This window comes from Corvus moneduloides, chromosome 1 (genome assembly GCF_009650955.1).
Source record: "Corvus moneduloides isolate bCorMon1 chromosome 1, bCorMon1.pri, whole genome shotgun sequence".
NCBI classification, from domain to species: domain Eukaryota; kingdom Metazoa; phylum Chordata; class Aves; order Passeriformes; family Corvidae; genus Corvus; species Corvus moneduloides.
The window spans coordinates 67883582-67906939 of record NC_045476.1 but is presented as its reverse complement, the minus strand read 5'-3'; the positions used below and the strand labels follow the sequence as shown (position 1 = coordinate 67906939).

Below are 23358 nucleotides of genomic sequence, written 5' to 3'. Positions count from 1 at the left end.
ATGAAAAAAAGAAAAAGGAAATCCAACCCAAACCCCCTGCAACTCTTTAGATTGAAAGCTTGCAAATGAGAATTACTCCGTTGCAGTAGAAACTCAGCAAATCAGTAAGTTTGGTAGTGTTCTTATGGCCATTGGAGACTCATATAAAGAAACATAAACCAAACAAAACAGGACCATATCAATCATTAAGAATCCTTATATTTCTCTTCTTTTTAATACATAGCGTATAAAATTCACTTCTTTTTTTCACGTATTTCAGGAAAATGTAGGGCAGGCGGCAAACCCCAGAGTATGCTTCATGGTGGGTACTGCCTGTGGTGAGATGAATTCCAAAAACATTAGCAAGTGCAGTAATATCCACTGTGTGATTGTGTACTGCAGGCAGATTCTGCACAGGGAGCTCAGTTTGAGTGTGACTGCAAATAGTCTTAGTACTGCAGGAATGCTTTACAACAGACTTCTCAAGATCCAAATCATAGATCTCCCTCACTAACCTATTCTTGAAGCAAAACTTAAGAAGTGATGAGTTTTACAGTTAACCTTTAATTTTTAAGCATTCTTCATTCTAAGTAATAAATTACCTTGAAAACATTTCTGTACAAGCAGGATTAACTTTGATGCTCAACATAACTTTCTCTCTGCCTTTATTGTGAATTTAAGAGTAGCAGTGTTGAATTTACGTTTTGTAAAACATTTGGTTTTCTAGGTTTATTGTTTTTTATGTGATTAAAGGCTGTGCATGTGCTTATGTTTTCCTCATCTGAGTATGTATTTAAAACATAAACATTTACGTTTTATGATACATTCTCTGCTGGTCCAAAGAGTGCTTTGATGAATTATGAATAGTGTTTGGGTATTTCTTTTACCAGTTTATGACTGGTTTCAGAAGTTTAACTCTTCACTGAGTTAATGCTATCTTATCTTGCTAAGAATCACAGGTGTTCTCCTTACAGACACCCTGTTTTCAATGGCTTATTTTTTGCTTTGGGGTGGTAAGGAAGGGGAGAGGGAGGGATTGCATTGCAAAAAGGTTGAAAACTGGGCAGCCTGGCAGAAGTGGCTGTGTGAAACCTCAGTGCTTTCAACTATTATTAAAGGGTGGTACAATCTTTCCCCTCTTTGAGTAGGAGGATATTATTACCAAATATCAGTGTTCAAGGTTGCTATTTACAATATAAGTCAAATGCACTACTTCCTAAGGCTCTGATTGATGGAAAATGAAGCATTAACTGCCAGGAAACAGGTTTTGCTGTACTATCACTCTGTCATGCAGTGGTCACTAACCTTTTCAATACAGCCTTAATATTGCATTGCTAATTGTATAATTTAAGGAATACAAGATTGTAATAGTTACTTCAGGAGGAATGTTAATCACGGTGCTTTAGAGCTGGTTTTGCTCAGTGGAAGCTCACCAGTTAATAAGCTAACTACTGTAATAACCATTAGTGCAAACTCTGCCTGGGTGATGTCGCTTGCCGTGTTTAATGAATTAGGCTCAAAAAATAAAACACAGTACTAAACTTGTCTGACTTGCTGTAGAGGCAGCACAGAATTAGTCATTGGCTGTGAATGTTAATCACTCCACAGCAATGATAATTTACAGCATTGTTGTAGCACTCTTGTGCTCATAAAATGAACTTAATAACCCACTGCTACCCATGGGATAAGCCTTCCTTCTCCTTCCCTTCCTTTTGCAATTGTATACCCAGTCTGGCTGCATAATAGCCATGTGAAATACTGCATTTAAAAGAGTGAGCAGCTGTATGATAAAACAAACAGCTCTAAAACAGATTTGTTAATTATCTCTTTCTTTTATTCGCAGAGGGTGTTTGTGAGATATGGCTGACCAGTGAAGACACAGGGGCTTATGGCAGAGACATTGGCACAGACCTCCCCACGCTTCTGTGGAAGCTGGTTGAAGTTATTCCTGAGGGAGCTATGCTGAGGCTTGGCATGACAAACCCTCCCTATATTTTAGAGCATCTGGAGGTAAGGAAGAAAAGGAGTCATTTATATGCCGACGTAGATGTTCATTGAGTGAGTCAGCATGGAACCTTGTGTGAAGTGTCTTTCATTTTAAGTAGTAGTTTAAAAAAATAATAGACTTAAAATACATTTACAAAATTAGGCTAACGATGTTAAGCCATTGGCCTGACACAGCAAGTTATTGAGATAATGAGATACTCAAATAATTTTGGAATTATGATATTACTGAGATCTCTGACCTGTAGGACTTTTTTGTAGTGATTGATGTTCATTTGTGTGTATGTCTGGTGTTTCCAAGAACTACAGGAAATGTCACTAGCAAGTGATGGACCATGGGATTGAAATTTTCTTCCTGCTGCACCTCAAACAAATATTTCCAGAAACATTATATGCTGGTCTCACTCAGTGATGCATTCATTATCCTATTTTTAGTGTGTTTAGCGCTTCCATTATAAGAAATAGAAATGTAAGTGTATATCTGTGTTTAAAATAAATGTAACAAAGTAGTTCAATGAAATTAGAAGTATATAACAATGTAAATTTGAAGGAGTATCCTATTCATGCAGAGGAGGAAGTGAGTGTTTCTTCTCAAAGGTAGGTTGGTTTTGATGGATTCTGTCACCAAATGAATTTATTGAAGTTCCTAGGAACTGTACACAGAAAGAACACAAATGTAAAGAGGAGGAAAAAGGAGGGAAGGATGTAGTTGAAGGTAAATTTTGTAACCATGTGCATGTGTAATACCAGGTAAGTAGCTGGTAGCCATGCTGCTTTCCCAAAGATATTGTAACATTAATAGTTGCACCTGTGTTCTCTGAGGACATCAAGGACAGTATTTCCTCATCAGAGTGCTATAACTGCACGTTTTCAACCTATTGTTGAAGCATGAGGGCCAGAGAAATCTCATATTGGTAGGAATAAGCAGGTTTTCACTTCACCAACTAAAGAACATGAACTGCAGAAACCTGCAAGAAGCTTCCTGGGTTCTTATTTTATTCTTTGGTTTAGCATACACTTCACTAAGAGAGAGTCTTAACTCAGCACACTGAATAAGAGCCTTCAGGAAATGGAGTGGTTGTGTTTTTGAGAGCTTTGCATTGTGTCTCTCATATCTGTCACAAGCTTTTCTTCTTTTTTTTTATTTTAACATTTTTCAGCATCTTGTACAAAAGCAAATCAAGCTTTTAGCAATTTTCACAGTTAGTGTCTTTGCTTTCATTTTTAATTCACATTATTAGAAGTGTTTTGGCACAGACTGCTGCTTTTGTCACTGCTGGTCATTGTATAAGTACTCTCAAAGCTTTAAAAAAAAAAAAAAATCAGTTGCTGTAAATAACAAACTGCTCTGCCGAGATAAGGGGCACTCTTGATACAATCCAAGAAAAGTGGAAAGAATGTTCCTTTCCTTCAATCAGTAGCCATCATAGTAAGTGTGAGCATGTCACAAATCTGTAAATTTCTGATACCTGGTCTTCCTCTTTCTAAATCTTCCAGAAGGTGCTGTAGGTAGGACTTCATTTTTTTATCTGACTTATATTAAGGAGAAATGCTCTTATCTCTTTGAAAATGGATCTTTAGGTGTCATGACAAAGTGAGAGGAATTCATGGAAGCCTATTGAAAATGTGTCTTGAATGTTGCTGTGCAGAGCATGTGTTTGTGTGCACGAGCCTTTTTGTGCAGCAACATCTGCTGTTGCTCATCCTCTTCAGTGCTCCATACAATTTCCAGTTTATATGATTTTTCTAAGGATTATTCAATCACATTTCTGTGTTTCATGTGTGACCAAGAGTTTCTGATCTTGAAATTTGGTGACATAATTTTGCGGATTTGTGAAACTAAATTTATAAAAAATTTTTTTGCCTTCTGCGTTTTTATCTAATCTCCTTTTCCAAGTTTACCAGACTTGTCTCTGAAGGATCACTGGGGAATGTAAGCAGTCTCCTGTATACATTTTCACCAAACAAAATAAACTTTTTATGAACAACGTGCTTTTAACTTTCCAGTTGAAGAAAGGTTAAAACTGTAATTTGTTTAAACAACCAAAATTAAGTGAGAAGCTGATTAACCCTCATGTCAGTTGATTAGGATGAAATCCACATGTAGATCTGTTATCTCCTGAAAGGTATGAAGATGTTTTATTCCTTGCAAACATCTTTCATTAATTGTTTTAAAAGGTGCTGCATGTTACTAATTTATTTTGTTAGAAGTCATCTGTCTAATTAGAATGTTGTTTGGCTTTCTGTGAAAAAATTTTACCTGGGAAAATGTACTAATCTTGTGTCGCTTTTTGTATGCAATGAAAAGGACAAAGTAATTCCAATCATGTATCTTTTTTAAAAATCAGACATTTTTGGCAGTTGCATACAACTGTACATGTGCAACTGCTCAGCAAGGGTTTATTTCACTTTAGAAATGATATGTGGCATAGAGCAACAGTAGTCATCTAAATGTAGAAATTAATTTTAAGATCTGGATAGAGCTTCCCTAGAGACTCAGCCTAAAAGCAATGATTTTGATTCATTTACTTTATTTCTGTACTTATTGGAGCAGCTGAGAGTGTTTCATCTACCTCAGTATCTGGGAATCAGTTTCTTAGTTTCCACTAAGGAGTAGAAGCCAACAGCTCTGCTATTCTACTGATGGAGGCCAGCACAGGGAGAGTAGGAGGAGGAGGAAGACAACTTCCCTTGGGTCAGGAGTGGTGGGATTAGAGCAGAGGAGGGGGCAAAGGAAAGCTGTGAGCGCTTGTAATGAGCATTAAGTCTCTTATTCTGGAAGGCTTGGTAGATCTGGGGGCCTGGGCCAATGGCTGTCAAAACTCAAGTTGGTTTAAGGTAGGTTGTCAGTTTAAGTTTTCATATGATTTAAAATAGCATAACCAGTGCCTTCAGGTAGTTCTGTCAGATAAATGCCATTCTGTACTTGAAGATGTTTGTCATTTCAGAGGATACTGTTAATCTCATGAAAATCCTTACTATGCTTGCATTGTGTGGTCTTGCAATTTAGTACTTTAGTTTTTTTATTCAGTAAATATGGTGGTAATGGTGCCTGTGTAGCATGGACAGTCTTGGGATGAGAAGCAACCATGTGTTTTCAAACTGTATCTGCATTCATTTGGGCCTTCTTGTCTAAAAAGAAAGATATGTTTGGAACCATGCAATGCTTTATAGTAATGCAAAATACGAAACACTTACTGACATGCTGGATGCTGACCTAAGTCATTACAAAAAGAGCATTTTTCACAATTATTCTGGGTATAATCTAAAATACTACATTTTTTAGCTGCTGTTTTCTTTAGCCAGAGATGATGTCTGTGCTTACATTAGTGCATAGTATGAAGTATCAAGAGCAGATGAGGAAATCACAGAATTTGGTAGTGAAGCCACTATTTCTAAATTTATCTGCATTTTGGAGGCTTTACTTCAAAATAAATTTAATTCTCTTAATCAAACTTTCCCACTAGCCATGATCCAAAGCTGTTTCAAAGACATACCATTAGTTTGAATTCCTCTGTTCCCACCAAGGGCTTGGAGTATATTCACTGTGGACCTGGAGTATGGCTACTGCTCTGATTTCCTTGGAAGTGAGTTTAGTTTGCCCACTGCGAAGTTCACCCCAGACTGAACAAACCAATGGCTGTGAAGGGAGCACAGGAAACTGCACTTTAAAATTTCACTGCTGCTTTCAGTGGGCACATTAATGTGAGCACAGCAAATCCTGGCAAGACTTCTCCAGCATGAGGTTTCTTTGTATGACAGAGAGGATTATTTGGCATGTTTAAAGACACTGAAGGACCAGAGACTCCAACTCTTGGCCATGGTACTAAGACTGAGAGAGAAGTTGGAGTTTGTGGTTTACCTGCAGGAGACATCCTCAGTTTTCCTCTCAGAGAACACGTGGCTAAGCAATGGAAATAGCATTCTGATTTCTAAAGTGCTCTCACAGTCTTAGCAGTCTGTTTGAATGGATACATCATGAGGCATATAGCTTGCTTATTTGAAGATTAGTCTCAAACTGAGATTTTGAGATATGCCCTTGTCCAGTGTCAGTCCTATCTTAGTATGTTGATGCAGCATGACATTGAGGAAAAACTAGGGATTTTATCTACATGGAAGAAAACTTTAATAAACAGACATGAGCAACTATGGCCAGGGAAAAATAATTTGCCTCAGAATTTATTTTTGTTTTATATAATGTGAAGGGGAAGGTTAGTGTTAGAGTCCATTAGATAGTCCTAGAAAAACCTGCAAGGAGTGCCTGTGTGTGGTTACCCTGTGTGTTCTTGCCCATATGTCTTTGCACAGAGCTACTGCTCTAATTACACACACTGCCAGATGTCAAAGATTTTATCACCCCGTGGTATCAACATGTAGCAAAAGTACGTAAGGAATACACCCTGCTTTAGAGGTAACCTCCAGGCATTTCTTCCCCAGTCATTTTATGAAACTACTCACTTGTGCTCTGGTGAGGCAGTGTTTAACATCCACTTCCAGTGACTGATGGAGAGGGAGGATTGGAAAAAATCCATTAAAACAATAGTAGTAGCTAAACAGTGAATGGGAATTAGTCTGAAAAGTGAAAAATAAGGCGAAATGTGTAGCAACTTAAAATTAATTAATGTTCATGGCATAGCGTTAGATATTAATTTTGCCTTGACTGTATTTCACTTTTCCTTAGGTTTAAACTTAATTTTCTTTTTAAGTATCCGGGGCTCTGTCGAAATCACAAGGGACTCTAGATCATCCAGACTGTAAAAGGGCAGGGACTCACATCTCAGCCCTAGCTTGTGTCCTTTGTGGATTTAACATAATCCCGGAGTTGTCTGGGATTTTAGTACAGCACTTTCTGTGAGTGATGGGATGCTTCCAAATCTGTATAAAGGAGGCAGTTCACACCTGCCATTCCCGTAAGTGCTTAATTTCACATGACTAGATGAGTAGTCGTCTTTGTCACCTGTCAAAATGAGTCTGTCTCAAACCATACTATATGCCATCTGTGGGCTGTATCTCCGTTATTAATTCAGGACATTTGAGTGATACACCAGCCATTGAGATGGAGTCTGCATGGCAGCAGAGTCTTTAAATGCAGAAGGTGTGCCAAGTGTACCACAAGTCGCAGTAGTATTTCTTTGCTCTTTTGCTTTGATTTTTCATGTCAGCTCGGTGTTTATGTTCCTTAACCTCATTGAAGCTGATACCCTACAGATGGCTCCCTCAAACGTGCCCTGACACAGCACATAGGAAATTATTACAGTATTACAGTAAAATTACTAATTCACTTTTCTTTTTTCTTTGTTGTCCTTTTTTTCCTCTGAGTGCACCAGGCGTTTTGGAGCGTTGTGCATAAGCTCAAGTTTTGAATAACCTAGAGTGTAAACTGATTTGAAATGCATTTAAAAAGGGAATAATATGCACACATTCCTCAATGGCAAATAAAAGGGCAGCATAATTTCAAGAATTAAAAGGACTTTAGGGCATGTATTTGCTTTGTTTCTAGTATTATTTTTTGTCATTTTCATAGACTGCTGCTTTTGAAAGTGCCAATTAAAATCTGTTGATTTGACCAGAAAAAATGAAAACTGCAGCATACATTTAAATAAATGAATAGTTAAGCCCCTGACTTCTTATTACTGTGAGTTTTGTAGTGTTTTGTACTCGGTGGACCATGCAACTTTTTCTTGCTGTAATTACAAAGTTGTCTCTGTGCAAACTGTGTCTGTTTTGCTAGCAGTATGATTGAAAGGAACCTCAGGTACTAAAGGGAGGAGGACAGGGCAATTGCCTCCGTCCTTCTGAGAAAAAAAAACAAAACGTGGGGTATGAAGGGATGTTTACTATTTCCTTTGGTATTATGCTAAATGCTCATTTGTCCTATGGAAGCTATATGTGCATCTTTGCTTACTCTGTGTATTCCTGCTTTTTATTTTTTGGTACTAAAATAGTCTGTCTCTCCTGTTCTTCCTCTCAAAGTGTTCTTTGTCTTTGGGGTTTTCAAACATAGCACATTTCCTTAAAATTACTCTTTAAGACATGGTGTCATGGGAACATGAGCTCACCCAAAAGTCAATGTATTTTTTTATATTATGGGGTTAGGAAATGGATGAATCTCTGCTGTGCTTTGGGATACATTTTGTCATACCATTTTCTCTAATCTAGAATTTTAACATCTCAGACACAGCAGATCCTAACGTCTGTAAATGCTTGGTGACATGTTCATTTCCAGCTGGTAGAATATGATTTGGCTTAATAAATGTCGAAATAAGAACCCATTTTACTCTTCCAGAAGGTTTTACGCTGTATTCGTGAATCTTGGGTTCTCTCAAAAACCTTAACAAATTGGGAACTTTGAACAATAAAGGTTTCCTTCTAGACAATGTGGGAGGGAGTATTTGTGTTGTTGGGAATGAAGCTCATGTTCTTTATAACACTAGTAGAAAAAATGCTATGAGATACATAAAGCACTGGCTTTGTTTATGCAAAATTCAGTTTTCCATCAAGACAGAATATTTTATGCATGCATCTAGTGCTCTTCTATATTTAATAGTCTGTGAATAAAAATTGGTATTGCAAAAAGGGGTTAACATTAAGTAGCACACTGCTTGACCAGTTAAATCTGTGCATATTAGCTGTACCTTAATTATGATTTGCTCATTCGAATGTTTCTCTTGCTCGTTAGATTGCCCAAGAACGAAGAGTATTTAAATGCAGACAGATCCACACTCAATCTTGTGCTGAGTGTCAGGCTGTCTGTCAATTACTTGTAATACTGTCTCATCCCAGCAGTCCTTTGGAGCTGGAGCTTACTTCTGGTGAATTACTAGCAGAAAATAAAAATCACCATTAATTGAGCAATATGTTCAAAGAAAGGGTAATGCATATATGGGATACTGCATTTTTGCTAAATAAAAGTAGGGTTTTTATCAGTTGTCATGCGCTTCAAGGCATTGAGGTAGAAGCTATTGTCAAATGTAGAGCTTGCATAACAAACTGTGCCATGTTCTTTTAATATTTCTGCCTTCATTGTTAAACAAATAACATCTCACTTTCCTAGTTATTTATATTATAATAAGTAAAGTTCTACCAACTACTCTCCATGCTGTTTCAAAAGCTTCTTTTTAGTTTAGATGCATAAACCCTTTTGTTTTCTTTGATAGATGAGCTGTCACATTCGCTGTGCTTTGCAGCATCATCTACATAATCTTCAGTAAGACTGCTTGCTTCGTTAGGCTTTGGCATTTGTTTAAAAAAAGGTTGATTTTCTTGAGGTAAAGATATTCTCTTTAAATATGAGAAAAATAAAATACATTGTGTTCTATAAACTTTAATAAAACTGCACAATAATATTGGCTTTGGGTTGTTGTACCACTGTTAATTGAGGAAAAGATGTAAAATCTCTTCTCATTCTTTGAATTCAACTAGTTTAGCTCTGTTAAATGTGCAGGGCTACTGAAGAATGTAAATTCTATTATATCAATCTCGTCATTATGATTTGGAATATTTTTGTTCTGTTTTACTATGAAATTTAGGTCAGCTCACAAAAGAAAGTGGTAGTATTTGCCTAAAGGTTTAAGTTTTGATTAAACCTTCCACTATTTTCCTTCCACTGGAACCTGCTAAAGCAGTTGCTATTTTATATATCGTACTTGCTTGTTTGAAATGAAGGGAAACAATAGAGAGGCTTCCTGCCATTGCACTGTCTCAGTACAGATGAACTCTGGAGGGGTGTGCAATTCATTCTATGACTTCCTTCTGAGCAGAAACCATCAATTCTTTTCTGTTCTATGGGATTCTCATTTTTGAGCTGGAGAACAAATTCATAGTATGGATGAAACTAGCAACCCATTTCACTCATTCAGCTTTCTGAAAATGAAAAAGGTAGTGTGACAATCCTACTTGCCTATTGTGTGTGCCTCTCTATGCTTTAATTAATTTCAAGGTTTTATTAGCATAAAGTATGATTGAGACGGAGAGTTATTTAAAGTGGCAGTGTGCTGTTACAATAAATCACCTTTTTAGGGACCTTCCCAATATGTTTCTAATACATACTGCAAAAAGGAGTATTAATTTACTTCTGGAAAAAAAATTTCATTTGAGGAGTGCTTAATGATGAGAAATTAGAGAGGACCATAGAGAAAATGAAAAAATACATATTTTCTTGCATCAGAATTCATAATTTCACAAGGAATTAGTATTGGCTTTTTGGTTGGCTGGTTTTAAGTCATTAAACCATTGCTCTAGCCATTAATGAAATGTACATTTTACCTTAAAATGAGTCAGTTTTTGGAACTGGACAAACATTGCTCTGAAGCTCCACAAAGTCTCTTTAGGATTGTAATGATGGCTACAGCAGCAACAATAACAGTTCTCATCTTTGAAAGCACTGAACCATTTTACTGCTTGGTGCACAGAAATTAGTGTGGTATTAATGCTGAAGGTGTCACTGAAACAGCTGTGTTTCGGTGACACGGGGCTCAGTCGTGCTTGGGCTCATGGCTCACTACAGGCTGAGTAATAAGCAATCTACTCAATGTAGATGCTGATGCTTAACCTTTTACCCAGTGTAAAGTCAGTCCTGCTTTAGTATTGGAAGCAGATTGTGATAGGGATGCCAGCTTGCTTATTGTGAAGAATTTCAGGAACCAAGGTTTAAGATATCTGTACTAGGAGTTGTTTTGTGAGTAAGTGGTACTGTGCAAGAAGTTTCTTTTTATTCTTGGGTATACCATGTATAATCTTGGAAAGAAACATACATACCTGCTAACAGAGTAAGAGAATTCTGATATTTTTGTGTTTACAAATCAGGTACTTAGTGTATTTGGTGCTGCGTGTTTTCTTTGTGCACTGACTCATGGGAAGAGATGTGACAAACCTCAACCTCAGCTGAAGCTTTGGGCTGTGAAATACAGTTATTGTATTGTGATACTATCTGAATATCACTTCTTGTACAGGAACTTGAGTTAGCTTGTCCTCATGTTTAATAAAAGAAATGTGGCAAGCTTTTGAAGGCATGTTAGGTGTTTTTGCTATGGCATGGTTTGGTTTTTTAAGAGATTAGGCTTAATACATAGCTGTGAGCAAGAAAAAGTTGCTTAGCTAGCTGCGGCTTGTCTGTTTTCTGAGGCTGGAAGCAGTAGTGAGATCCCACACCTAGGAGAACAGCTGGGAACAGCTAGGGCTGAGCATATGGCTCTCATGGCTAGTTTTCCTATCAGCAGATCACAGCTTGCAGTCTGGTTTATATCCACTTCGAAGGGTGGCCTGAGCTAATACCAGGTTTGGTAATGTAGAAGGCATTTTTCCCATATGACAAAACAGATTTTTGCCCTCCATCTGGCAACCCAAAGATTTGATTTTAAGGTTCAAATTACATTGGCTAGAATTGCATGGGCTTCTATCAGCTCCAGTGTGACCCGCCTTTATCCTAATGACAGGATAAAGACCTGAGCATGTCACGTCATGTTACATGGGGTAGGGGTTGCCACTAAGCTTGCCCATCATGTGGCTTCAGTACATCTCCCCCAATTAATACACAGATGAGGGAAAGGCATTGCCTTCCAACCAGTGTCCTCAGGGACATCCCACACGTTCTGAGGGTTTTACAGTCCCATTACTCACAGGGGGTGGGAAGAGGGGGGAGAGTTCCCTGTTCATTAGTTTTAACAAAACTGCTACGGGCTTTTCAGACTGGATCATAACCGTGTCATCATTCCTGTGCCTGCATCACAAGATCACATCTGTTCCTGAGCTGCACAGAGGAATTTATAAAATGGGCCACAGCCGCTTGATTTTCATCCAGACCGTGCTGGTGGTGGCACCACTCGGCTTCTGAAAGACAACAGTCAGCAGAGACCCCTCGTAACATATCCCAAACTAACATCTGCCACAAAGGGATGAAGTTTTGAGGGAGTGCCATTTTGTCATGTTTCCATATGGAAAAACGAGAGTTTCTCTGGGCGTCACTGCTGGCAGAGGACAAAATCCTTTTGCTAGGAAGCAAGCTATTCACATTATTGTGACTCAAACACGAGACAGAATTCAAATACTTGGATTTTGCCTGCTTTAGGTAAGGGGAAAGAATCGCTGTCCGAACAGCTTGCTGGTACTGACATAAAGATGCACAGATATTGATGTTTATTGTCTCTGCAATTTTCCATGGTTGCACATGGTGTCATTGCTAACAGGAGGTGTGATTTTCTGGTTAGGTGGTTAAATTTGTGTATTGTAATTGCTAGGATAAAATAAACTGACTAGATAGAAATCTTTCTGGTAATGTGCCTTGTGCTCTAATGTACTCCAGCTGCTAAGAACTAGGAAAAAATATTTCCTGTGATCAGTATCCTAAAGGATGTCTCACATACATTGTTATTTTCCATATGTAGATGACACCTATTTTTGTAGAGTCAGGTTAAAGCAAATTGTGCTGCTCTTTGATCTTTTAGTTCCTACATGAAATTTCATTTTTTGTGTAGTGCATCCCTTCATTCATAGACACATGATCAGATTCCAGGGAATAGTGAGAAAAGGCAATCAGCTGTTTCAGTTGTGATGAAAGACAGAAAGTTTCTTTCACAGTGATATAATTTCAAAATATTGTTCATTTATTGTTTCCAAATGGAAATAAAATTCTATGTTGTTTTTTCTTCTAACTGAAATATGTAACTATAACTAGTAATTCAAAGGACTTTAGAAAAAAAAACATAAAAAAACCAACAGGAAGCAGATGTTAAGCTTAGAATGTCGAGACATGAAGAATGTTGAGACTGTGAAGTGCAAATAAGCATTAGCCCATGATGTACTTCAAATACTCTTTGGGATATTAACTAATAGTTTTATTAAGTGATGAAATCTGGTATTCTATGTGCAATCTGTGGTATGGGCAAATCTGTCAACATTGACTGAGTGTGACTGTTCAGTGCAGAGTAGCTGTAATTTAGTCAAATCTATGCGGTAAAGAACTTCAGTGTTATTTTAGGGATAGGGAGGATAAAAGGTAAGACTGGAGCAATCTTGCCTTAAAGCTACAGGTTAGAATGTGCTATTTCTATCTGAACAGTGCAAAGTCTGGAAGATTGATTTATCCAGATTTCCGATGCAATTGTGCAAAGCTTTTGTTTAATTCATTATTGTGTTTCCTTCTGAGCGGCTCACTCAGAGTTTTTGTTTATAAAAGGTAAATTTAAGACCACCAGCAGTACTTAAAAGTGAATGCCAATGAAACAGTGGGTTATCAGGTATTTCTGTCTTGTGTTTGGTTTATGTTAATAATTTGTGTTCTGCTAAATTCACAAAGTTAATCGTTACAATCCTCAAGTACCTGCTGGGAAATCAGTTTATCAGTAGGACCTTTGATTCAAAGCACATGCAGCGCATTTTGTGTAGCTTTAGATCTAGAAAGCAAGCAGGAAAGGAGTTCACAGTATAAAGAGCTATTTGCAAGCTCCTCAGCTCTAGGAGGAGCTTTGACTGTCCAGAACATCCCTGAAACCTGTGACCACAGCAGCTAGGCTGTGTTAGTGTTCCCAGATGGGTTGTGTGTGTGTTGTATGTGAATTTCTGATACACAGGAGAAGCGATTTACTTTCTAAAGAATGCCAATTCTTTTGATATGGAGTCTCTTTCTGAACCAAAATGATGCAGTGCAATAGGCAATAATGTTTTTGAGCTTACAGTTGTAGCTTTTACTGTATGCGGGGACCTGTAGGGATAGTTGAAAAGTTCAGTTAATGAATGCCAGGCATTCTGTGTCCCATTAGTACAGAACCAAGGGTAATTACTTTAAATGGCAGCAGTTGTGTTCCTGATCTTGAAAATTATCAACAACAGTGATTGCAGAAAACATATGTTTTCTTTCTTTCACATGGGGGATAACTGGAAGAAGCAGTTCTGATTACTCTTGTTTAACACTGGCTGTTGGACACCATTGGTTTAGTTCCTCTTACAGGAGGTGCAGTCAACAGCTCCCTCTTGGGCACATCCCCCTGAAAGAGATCAACTGTGAGACAGGCAGGAGTCTGCATGTTACCGTCAGATCAGCAGCTAGTGGCTTTGGGGTTGGGTGGTTGGGTTTTTTGAATCCTCTGGGTAGGAAAACACTTTTGAGATTTTTAGAATTTGGTTTTCACTCTTCATACTTCACAGCAAATTTTTCATTTTTTAAGGTGAATATGAGAAATAAAACCAACATTTTCATATAACTAGAGAATTTCTACATTTGTGACTTCAAAAATCAAAACTTTGTGGTAAAACAAGGCAGGGTTTTTTTAAATGTAATATTTCTACCTCAAACAAACAAACACAGTGAATCTGTTTGTTTTTTTGTTCTGTCAGATGATTCCCAGCCTTATAAAAGCTGGAATAAAAGAACACTTTCATATCTAGAAATTCTAGTAAATGATTTATTACTTTCAAAAAGAATTCACAAAGTGATCTCATATTGAAGAGTCTGTTACTCAGAAGATGCAAAACTTGAGAGAAGTGGCAAATAATTTTTTTTTCTATGTTTTAGGGCGAGTTATTTTTAAAAACTTGGCAGATTCAGAAACACGGTATGAAACATGACTTTCATTGGCTCTTAAATCATAAATCTATTTTTGAAGATTGAATGAAGTACTTGGAACCAAGAGATAAGTAGAATAATAGGCTTTTGGTCCATAGCTTAAGTTTCAGCTCGTATTTCCCATATTTTAGAAGCCTATTTGATTACTGATAAGCAGAAAAATCACAGATGACTACGAAGATGCTTCATATAAACTACCTTTACAAGATTTTCTAAAGCTTAAAAATAAAAAAGGAAGGTTTCCCAATTTATGTACTTGTTCTGTACAATTTCAATTTTGATCATATATTCTAGCTGAACATCTACAATTATTAACGGCATAGGTAAGTACAGTTCCATTTGAATTGGACACAAAATTTATGTGGATGTGTGGTAGCCTTTTCTTCACTCTTTTTTCATGAAACCAGCTACCTCCAGCTTCCACTGAAAGCCAGGTTCACAGCCTTTCTGTGTTTCAAATTGAGTGCCATCCATTATCAGTATGGCCATTACTGTAATGTTGAGTTTACATACCTGAGATAGACTAGCTGTTGCCTTGAATAATGTAAGCACTTCTCTTAGACATTTATGTAATGGGATCTTAGACAGAAACTTTCAAAACTGCTTCCAGAAGTGATTTGATAGAGTTTGGGTTTTGTACACATATGTTTGTCAGATGAAAAGTGAGTATCGAGAGAGCATTTTTTTTTCTTGTTCTAAAAATCAGTGCTTTTAAAAGCTGGGTTCCTGCAAGTGAAAAGGCATGAGGAGGTCTGCCTTCTCTTTGAACAATCTGGACCAGCCTTGTAGAAATACAGAGAGAAAATCTAGATGTGTGACTAATATTGCTGATTAATGATCTGGAAAAAAATTTGTGAATAGTTTCATCTTAAAAACTAAATATGGCAGCAGTATGTGTTGTCAGGCAGAGTATCTGTGCCATCAGAGAAAACAGGAGAAATGGCCTGAGTGAGCCTGACTGGAGCATGCAGAATGCTCTGGCAGAAGAGCAGTGCTCAGTCCCAGGCTGTTTCCCGTATGCCCATGGCACAGGGAGAAAGGGAAGACCTTATGTGAAGACCTGGTTGTTTATGGAATGTGGTTCCTTATCCAAGTTCACTTATTTGTTGCAGGACAAAGATTAGCAAGCAGTATGGTACCATATTGCACACAGTCTAGACGCTGGTTGGTCTCAACTTTTAAAAATACTTGAACTTTGTTGGTTGACTGTATGTCCTTAATTGTGTAAAGAGTAAAAATGAAAGAAACAGGACCACCATATTCTATTCATTCTGTCACCTTGCCAAGCCTCAGCTGGGGGCTTGGTTTGTCTTTCATTAGGAGGTTTGTTTTTGCATTTTGCTATGACCTTTACTTTTTTTTCTTTCGGACCTTTTGCATTTGATCAAATATATAAGATCCTGTTTTTATCTCCACTTTTAAGCTGCCCCCTGATTAATTCTATTCATTTTATAGCCAAGCACTTTTAATTTCTGTCCTCTTCTCTGAAGTAACACAGGTAACATTTCAAACCAGTATTGGTGCAAGTTTGCAAATGATGAGGTGTACCTTAATTAGCAGCTGGCCAACTTTAGGGATGCTCCAATTATAGACATTCTTTTATTGGTATCTGAGAAGTTACTTCACTCTGACAAGAAAGCAACTAACCCTTGCCATCTTCTGAAAACAGCCACTGTCTGAATTCACCAATTTTCACAATATTTTGTCTTTAAAATTTTCTTTTTAGTGCATAATCAATACTACACAGGGAATGTGTTCCCTATCTCAGAAGAAATTCCATTTCATTTCTTTCTTCTTAGTTTCTCTTAAAACAAAATTGCTTTCAGATATTTTTGCCTGTCCCTACACTTACAAACTGGGCTGCAGCAATTCAGTATTGTTCGGGTTTTAGAAGTATTGCTACTGATACTTACCCCGTCTATTAATTTAAATGAGTTTTTTGTATTATTTTCATAATGCTTTAAAGCTGCTTTTTTTCTTCTGTTAATAACTCTTAGGAAATGGCCAAGATTCTCAATCATCCAAGAGTATATGCTTTTCTGCACATACCAGTCCAGTCAGCCTCTGACAGTGTGCTCATGGATATGAAAAGAGAATACTGTGTGGCAGACTTCAAACAAGTAGTGGATTTCCTTAAAGAAAAGTAAGTCTACTAGTATTTGAGAAAATGATGGTGTTGGGTTTGTTGCAATGTCAAGAACATGTGTCTGAAAACACAATTATTTGCAACTTCATCATTAAGGTATGAAAAAAAATGAGGTTCTTTAAGCTTTCAAAGTCTTTGAGTTTTCTGTAAGCCCCTTGATGTGGTTGGCCCCTTTGCTTGAGCTTTTATAAGCATCTTAAATCTCTGCATGACATGCTTTTATTTTGTCAATATATTCCTAATCTTTCTCAAATAATGCATTCTTGAATTTTTTTTTTTTACATAAATTACTATATATAGATTGCTTGAAGTTGGAGTTACTGAAGTTGTCTTTAATGTGGCTTTTGAGCAATGCACACTTTGTGTACTAGAAGTGATCCAGCTCCAGCAAATGTAAATGGGTTGGTTTTGTGTTTGTTTGTTTGTTCTAATAACTACTTTATGTCCTATATCTTATGTAAATTTACATCAATATAGTAATACTCTAATCTTGCTTATGGGACTGATGAGTTCTAGATTAATTTCAAAATTATTTCCCTTAACAACAAAGCTAATTGTGAGAAATGAAAGAATGTATCATTAATGTACTTACTTACGCTGACACCAAGATAGAAGTTACATCCACCTGCAAAGCTTTCGTAATTACAAGTAATAATTTAATATCCAAAGAAGTATTTTCTTAGCTTTTAAAAAGTTAATAGTGACATATTTTGATGGATATTTCTGCACCAATTGTCCAGAAAATACGTGTCTGGAGAATCATTTCTGACACCTTGTTTGGCTACTTTCTCTCTTTCTGCTTCCTTTGTTTGTGTGCTTGTTCAATGACTTAAGGGTGGTGGCAGTGTACCTTAGATTGCATTGTACTCTTAGATTGCGTTAAAATACTGGTACATCAAACAAATTTTCATAGTCATTTTCATAATCAGTTTTTTATAGTAATTGAAAAATTCAGAAGTCTAGCTATGTAAAACATGTCATCTAACAGCTGCATGGGAAATGTAATATGTAAGAAAGAAAAGCAAACTGTGACACAATAGAATCTCTTTTGCAAACTGAATGTGTAATTTATAGGACATTCCTATGCATCTAGGACAACTGATGGAAGTGGAGCTGCTTGTCTTCATACAGGTTGATTTGCATTAATTTTCCACCACAAACAATGCCCATGAATTCTTGGCACTAAATTTCGTGTGACTGTGGATCAGTGTTAGTTTTTAATTAACAGATGTATTGTATTGCCACGTATCTTAAGTGGAACTGTGTCAGTTTATGTCTTAGTTGACTTGAAGCTGATTCATTATTCTCTTCAGTAGTTTTAGCATTGGCAGCTATTATCATAACAGCAGCTGGATTTTCGATAACCTAGTATAGCTGGCACATGTTGGGGCATATGGGGATTTATTAAATCATTCAGCTCTTGCACACAGAAAAGAGTGAATTACTTAATACCCAAATTTAAAACAGCTGGTCACTGAGCATACAGGAATGTACGTCATACGTCTTTTTCCAGGGCTTTTTTGTAGTGAACTTGACAAGGAAGAAAACTGGTTTGATGTCCTGATTTTAAAGAATAATAAACTTTATTTATCCTGCTTATTAAAAAAATACCAAATTATCTAGTAGTTCCTGTTAGAAAATAGTCTCCAGATATTAAGATGGAAAATTCTTTGTACCATGTGGCAGCAGGATAAAGAAGCTATGCAAGGCAGAGAAAATGTTTTGGATATTTGAACGTGTGCTCATCTGTAAAATGAAAGGTTTTCTTCTTTGCACTTAGGAGGATAGAGTCTTCATTTGTAGACTTTACTCTTGTGACAACAGCTGGCTATTACATTCCCATGTAGATATTCCCATAAAGATCTCAGCACAAAATTTGCCAGGACTTAACATGGCTGCAGACAACTCCAGAGCCTAGAGCCAGAATAGGTAAAATTAAATATGTGTTTAAACTACTTTAATAGCCAAAAGGAATTATTTCTATCTCCCATTTACCAAAAAGGTAAAATAAACCAAAAGTAGAACCCCCTATATCTCCTTTATTGCTGGGGCCATAAAGTCATCTAGAAGCTTCCTACACAAAATGTACAAGGATTATCAGTAGATTCCAAATGTCACCTTTGCCTCTAGAATGTGACATCTGCTCTGATAGTAACTTCACCCAAAGTTTTAGTAAATCAGTAATTATATAGGCTGACCTGCTGAAGAAGTAAAGCCACACATCAAGGAATGTTAGGGTTTTCAGTGAAGTGTTTAATAACTTGTATTCAAACATCTAAGCACATAAAAATTAACTACAGCAAGTAAAAATGAAAGGAAAAAGGAAAAGAAACAGCCATGTCATAATTTTTGTTTTGGAGCCCCAAAGATATACCAAGTGATTTCTGAATCTTTTTCTCAGTCAGGTCAACAAAACGCTCTGGGGCTTTTTTCTCCAAGGAGAAAAAAAATGCTTTGCCTTTCTCTGGAGAGCCATGAGTGACTGCAGAGGTATCTTCTTCAGAGTGGGGATTTATTTATATCCTGCTGAGCACAGAATATCTTATAGACAAGCTGGATTTCTACAAGAGTACTCCAGAGTACTCTTTATATTGAAACTCACTTTTTAAAAAGAATGGACCATTCTTGACACTCTGTGAAGTTAGAAATGTCACGTTTTTCGTCTTTTTGAGGACTCTCTGCAGACATGAGCAATAGAAATGAACTTTAAAAATTAGTATTGATATTCTAGTGCTGGCTTTTGATATGCAACTCCTTGTATTTCAGAGTCACTCTCCCCAGCCACGTGACAACATTTTTGGTTTATTATGAAGATCAGTAGCAAAATGCATAGAATATAAAGCAAGAACGGCAAATCCATTAGGCTGTGAAAAACTGAAGTACAGAAGGCTTGTTTTATTCTTTTTTACAGAAATTCCTTCTGTCATATTTTGCACTTCTTCGCACAGAAATTTCAGTAAATTCGAATATTTAGGAAAATACTGTTGAGCAGTTGCTACATCAGTCTACATATATCTGGAGATCGAATATGTATAAATATATATAGAGAGAGATATAGATATATTTACTGAGAATTTATTTGTAAGCTGTTCTAGAGAGCAACAGCCTAAAGTGAGGATGTATTGATTAATGTAGGGGGTGTACACAGTCTGTAGGGAATAAGGACTAGTGCCCTGCTCTGTGGTCTCCAGGGACCAATACAGTAGTCTGCAGCCACTATTCACAAGACGGATTCCTGCATGAGGTATCAGTTTCAATGTGTTTGCAACTAAATACAGGACTTCTAGAAATTGCTGCTAAGTAAATTTAATCCAGAGACCAATTTAGTCTTATATCAGAAAATCTTCATTTTGGTGTCATTATATCAAAATGTGAGTTGTTTTTCAGTGATCTCAACTTTCAAGATTCAGCATAGATTATATTTCTGAAAGATGGTGTTTGTAGTTGCAAAAAGAGCAAGACAGCTTTAATTATCTTGAAGTTTTGAAACTTAATCCCCTGAAATTTACTTTTGAAGATAAAAGCAAACAATTTTTATTTTAGTTAAAGAAACCTGAGATCTGAATGTCATATTCTGTAATTGCTTGAATAATCAGCAATATGAATATATACCCATGAAAAAGTCCTTAGACTGGTAATGTGTTTTCCAAATGTCACTTGCTTTTGTTGCCCAGACTATATTCTCTCACCCTTTTGGTTTGTGAAACGATTATGATGTTCATCAAAGTTAATATTCATCTTTCCTATTACTGCTGCTTGATAAGAGAGTGGTAAACCCAAAATATAGACAAATAAAAAAGTAGGGAAATTTAGAGCTAGACTGAAATACTATACCTTTCTGTTTTGGAGAACGGTGTAATGCTGAGGAAAAGCTGGGTTTGCCTCCCAGTTTTTGTTTGTGTTCCGAGATAGAAGCATAACATTAATTGTAGGTGGCTGCTGCTGTTCATTTGAGACTGTCTCATAATTCAGAGTGGAAACATCGGAGCTTTCCAATATCATCAGAACGACGGCAAATTTGGGCTGCCAGAGGAGAAGCCACAGCTCTGTCAGGCAGAAAGTTCTGGGGTTTCTTTTTATTGGTTCTCCCTTTTCCATTAAAATCAGACCTACTTGAAGGCCTCTCCAAGCCTCCCTTACTTTTAGTTGTAACCAAGCCTTGCTTTTTCAGCATATGTAGATACATAATTACATGCAGTTGGAAAAAGGCAGTAAAGGACCTAAACTAGTAAATGTGTGCAGTGGAAAATAAATCACAAACTTGGAAGGAGATTAATCACTCAAGTGCAAAGTCAAGACCTAACTGCCCAGCTGTTGCAGATAACTGCCTGATGTCTGAGGAAACTAGAGATACTGTCCAAATTGAGAGGAGGTGTTATAGAGTCCTTTTGGGACAGCTGGCTTCAGGGAGGCTCCCTACTTTCCTGTTGCTTTACCAGGAGTTAAGCTAACAAATGGTAGCTTCAGCAGCTTCCTAGGCCACTCTTAAGGGTTTGGGGCAGGCTCAACAGTTACTGTGTTGTGTTTCTTTTGATCTACCCTTACTTCGTCTCTTTTGTTGCAGTGGTAACCACGCTGCACGTGCTTGGGCCTTAGGCTGCTTCAGGGTGGAATAGCATGGTTAGGAGCAAAGTGGGCCCTGGTGCTTTCTCCTCCTAGTCACAGTAGTTTTTACAGCAGTAGTTGTGTGTCTGAATGGAACTTTTCACAGTCCGCTTTCTCAATACAGTTTAGTCCAGTATATTTCAGTATGGCTGCTCTTGCCTTTCTGAACAATCTTGCAAGCTATAATTTTTTTCCCAGGTTCCAGTCTTCCGTTGTGACTTTTTTTTATTCTTGGCATCATAACACATACCATGAAGGCTTATGTGAACAATCAGCTGGTTATCACTGTCTCCTTCTGTATGTGTTGTGTGAGTGTCTTACCATTCTGAAGTCTTCGGCTTAAAAATTGTCTCTATTTTATAGTGGCCAGTTTTGACTGAAATAATGAACAGGGAACAAACATCTTCCCAAAAGCCTGTTCCCAAATACTATTATTTGGATGACCAAGGAAATTCCAAACACTAGAAACTTGTAACTGTAAATAATTTTGTTGTGAAAGACGTCCATATAGTAAGCTCCTGAATATTGCTAAGTTCACATGGGAAGATAAACAGCTAAATGAGTCATCATCAAATTTGCAGCTGCTTCAGACAACCTGCAGTTTTAAAGCTATCCCAAGCCTTGTGGCAGTAGTATTGTCTTCATCACATTATCATGACACTTACTGAAACTAGAACTGGAAGGCAATGAGAAGAAGGATTTTAAAATAACCCTTTACTATTTTTATATACCTTTTTCTACTCACTTTCAAAATGCAGGTAATTATGAAGTAGACTATATCAACTCCTGCACTTTTTTTCAATGTGAATGCATTTCATTTTCTTTCTCAAAATGCACTTTTGTTTCTCAGAGAGAGATGTTGTTGAGCTCATTTTGCAGACATGCAAATTGTGTCCCTAACAAACCTTGACAAGTCTTTCAGGTTTGGGCTTTTTTTTAAGGGGTTTTAGCACATCTGTTCTGTCAGTCTGACTACTGCAAATGCAAATGTCATCTGTTTAAAATCCGTATGATGTTCTCTTCTAAGAAATTGCTGAGTGTATTTGGTACTTATCTGTAATTTTATACCTCAGTCTCTAGACTCTTCTCTCTGCTCTGTCTCTTGTCTGCTCCTGGAGTCTGAACTAATCACTTTACCAAACATTTCTTTTTTTTTTTTTAATGTTGTAAATTAATTGGGTGCCTTTAAAAGGTATTGAATTAGCACCAAAAACTAAAACGTAGGTGTTTTTCACCACAGCACAAAGGTACATTCAAGTTTGTGTCTAGACTTGACCCTAGTGCTTCATGGTGTAGCTTTTGATGGACAAGCTCCTTTTTATCACAGGATTAGTTGTCTTTAGTTGTCTTGAAATTTAAATTTGGATTCTGCTAAGTTTATAACCCTTCCTGCCCTGCATTTGATTCACAAGGTCTTGGAAAGAGCTATAAGTAGGTGAGAGGTTTCAAACGTGCTGAACACTTGCAAATGCATTAATTTCATTAGGATATTTTGAACATCAGCGTTCAGCAACCTACATTTCAGAAGTGTGTTTTACTTTAGAACTGCCTGTGGAGTGACAAGCATTAGGTATTTCGGGATAGCTTTTTTTTTTTTTTACTGGAACATGACTTCAACCAAGCTAAATGTTGTTTTAGGAGGGCAGTCTTTCTATTTTGGCCTGTACAGCACTTTGCCCTTTTCTCAGCTAATGCTCCTGCGCCCTTACTTTTTAGCAAGGAGATATACCTTTCCTAGAGGGTAAATGGAAGGAGGGAAGGAAATATCTGCATCTTCTTAATCTTTGTCTTCACTGTCCTACAGATTATTGAATCAGGTTTCAGTCAGTTCATGGAGAGACCTCTTTACTGCCATGGTTCATAGGATTCGATATTTTGCCTCTTCATAAATTACTAGTCACCATTTACTAGCCATAGTCTTTCATGGCAAATGCATTCAGGATACTGCAGTCTTCTGGGCTGTTGGCTCATAGTCATTCCATTGTTTGTGCATCTTGTCAGAATGTTGTTCATGTGTGAGGATGTACACATAAAAATACGGAAGTCCAAAGTGCATCATGTGATG

At 37.1% G+C, this 23358-nt stretch overlaps 1 protein-coding gene across 5 annotated transcripts in view; it reads left to right on the top strand.

The window, feature by feature from the left end:
• CDKAL1 (CDK5 regulatory subunit associated protein 1 like 1) overlaps positions 1-23358 on the top strand; it is a 396424-nt gene that overhangs the window by 234475 nt on the left and 138591 nt on the right. For all 5 annotated transcript variants that reach the window (XM_032114324.1, XM_032114315.1, XM_032114332.1 and 2 more), the window contains 2 exons: positions 1823-1989; positions 16540-16685. In XM_032114324.1, the coding sequence (XP_031970215.1) occupies positions 1823-1989; positions 16540-16685 (313 nt within the window). The remainder of the gene's footprint in view (positions 1-1822; positions 1990-16539; positions 16686-23358) is intronic.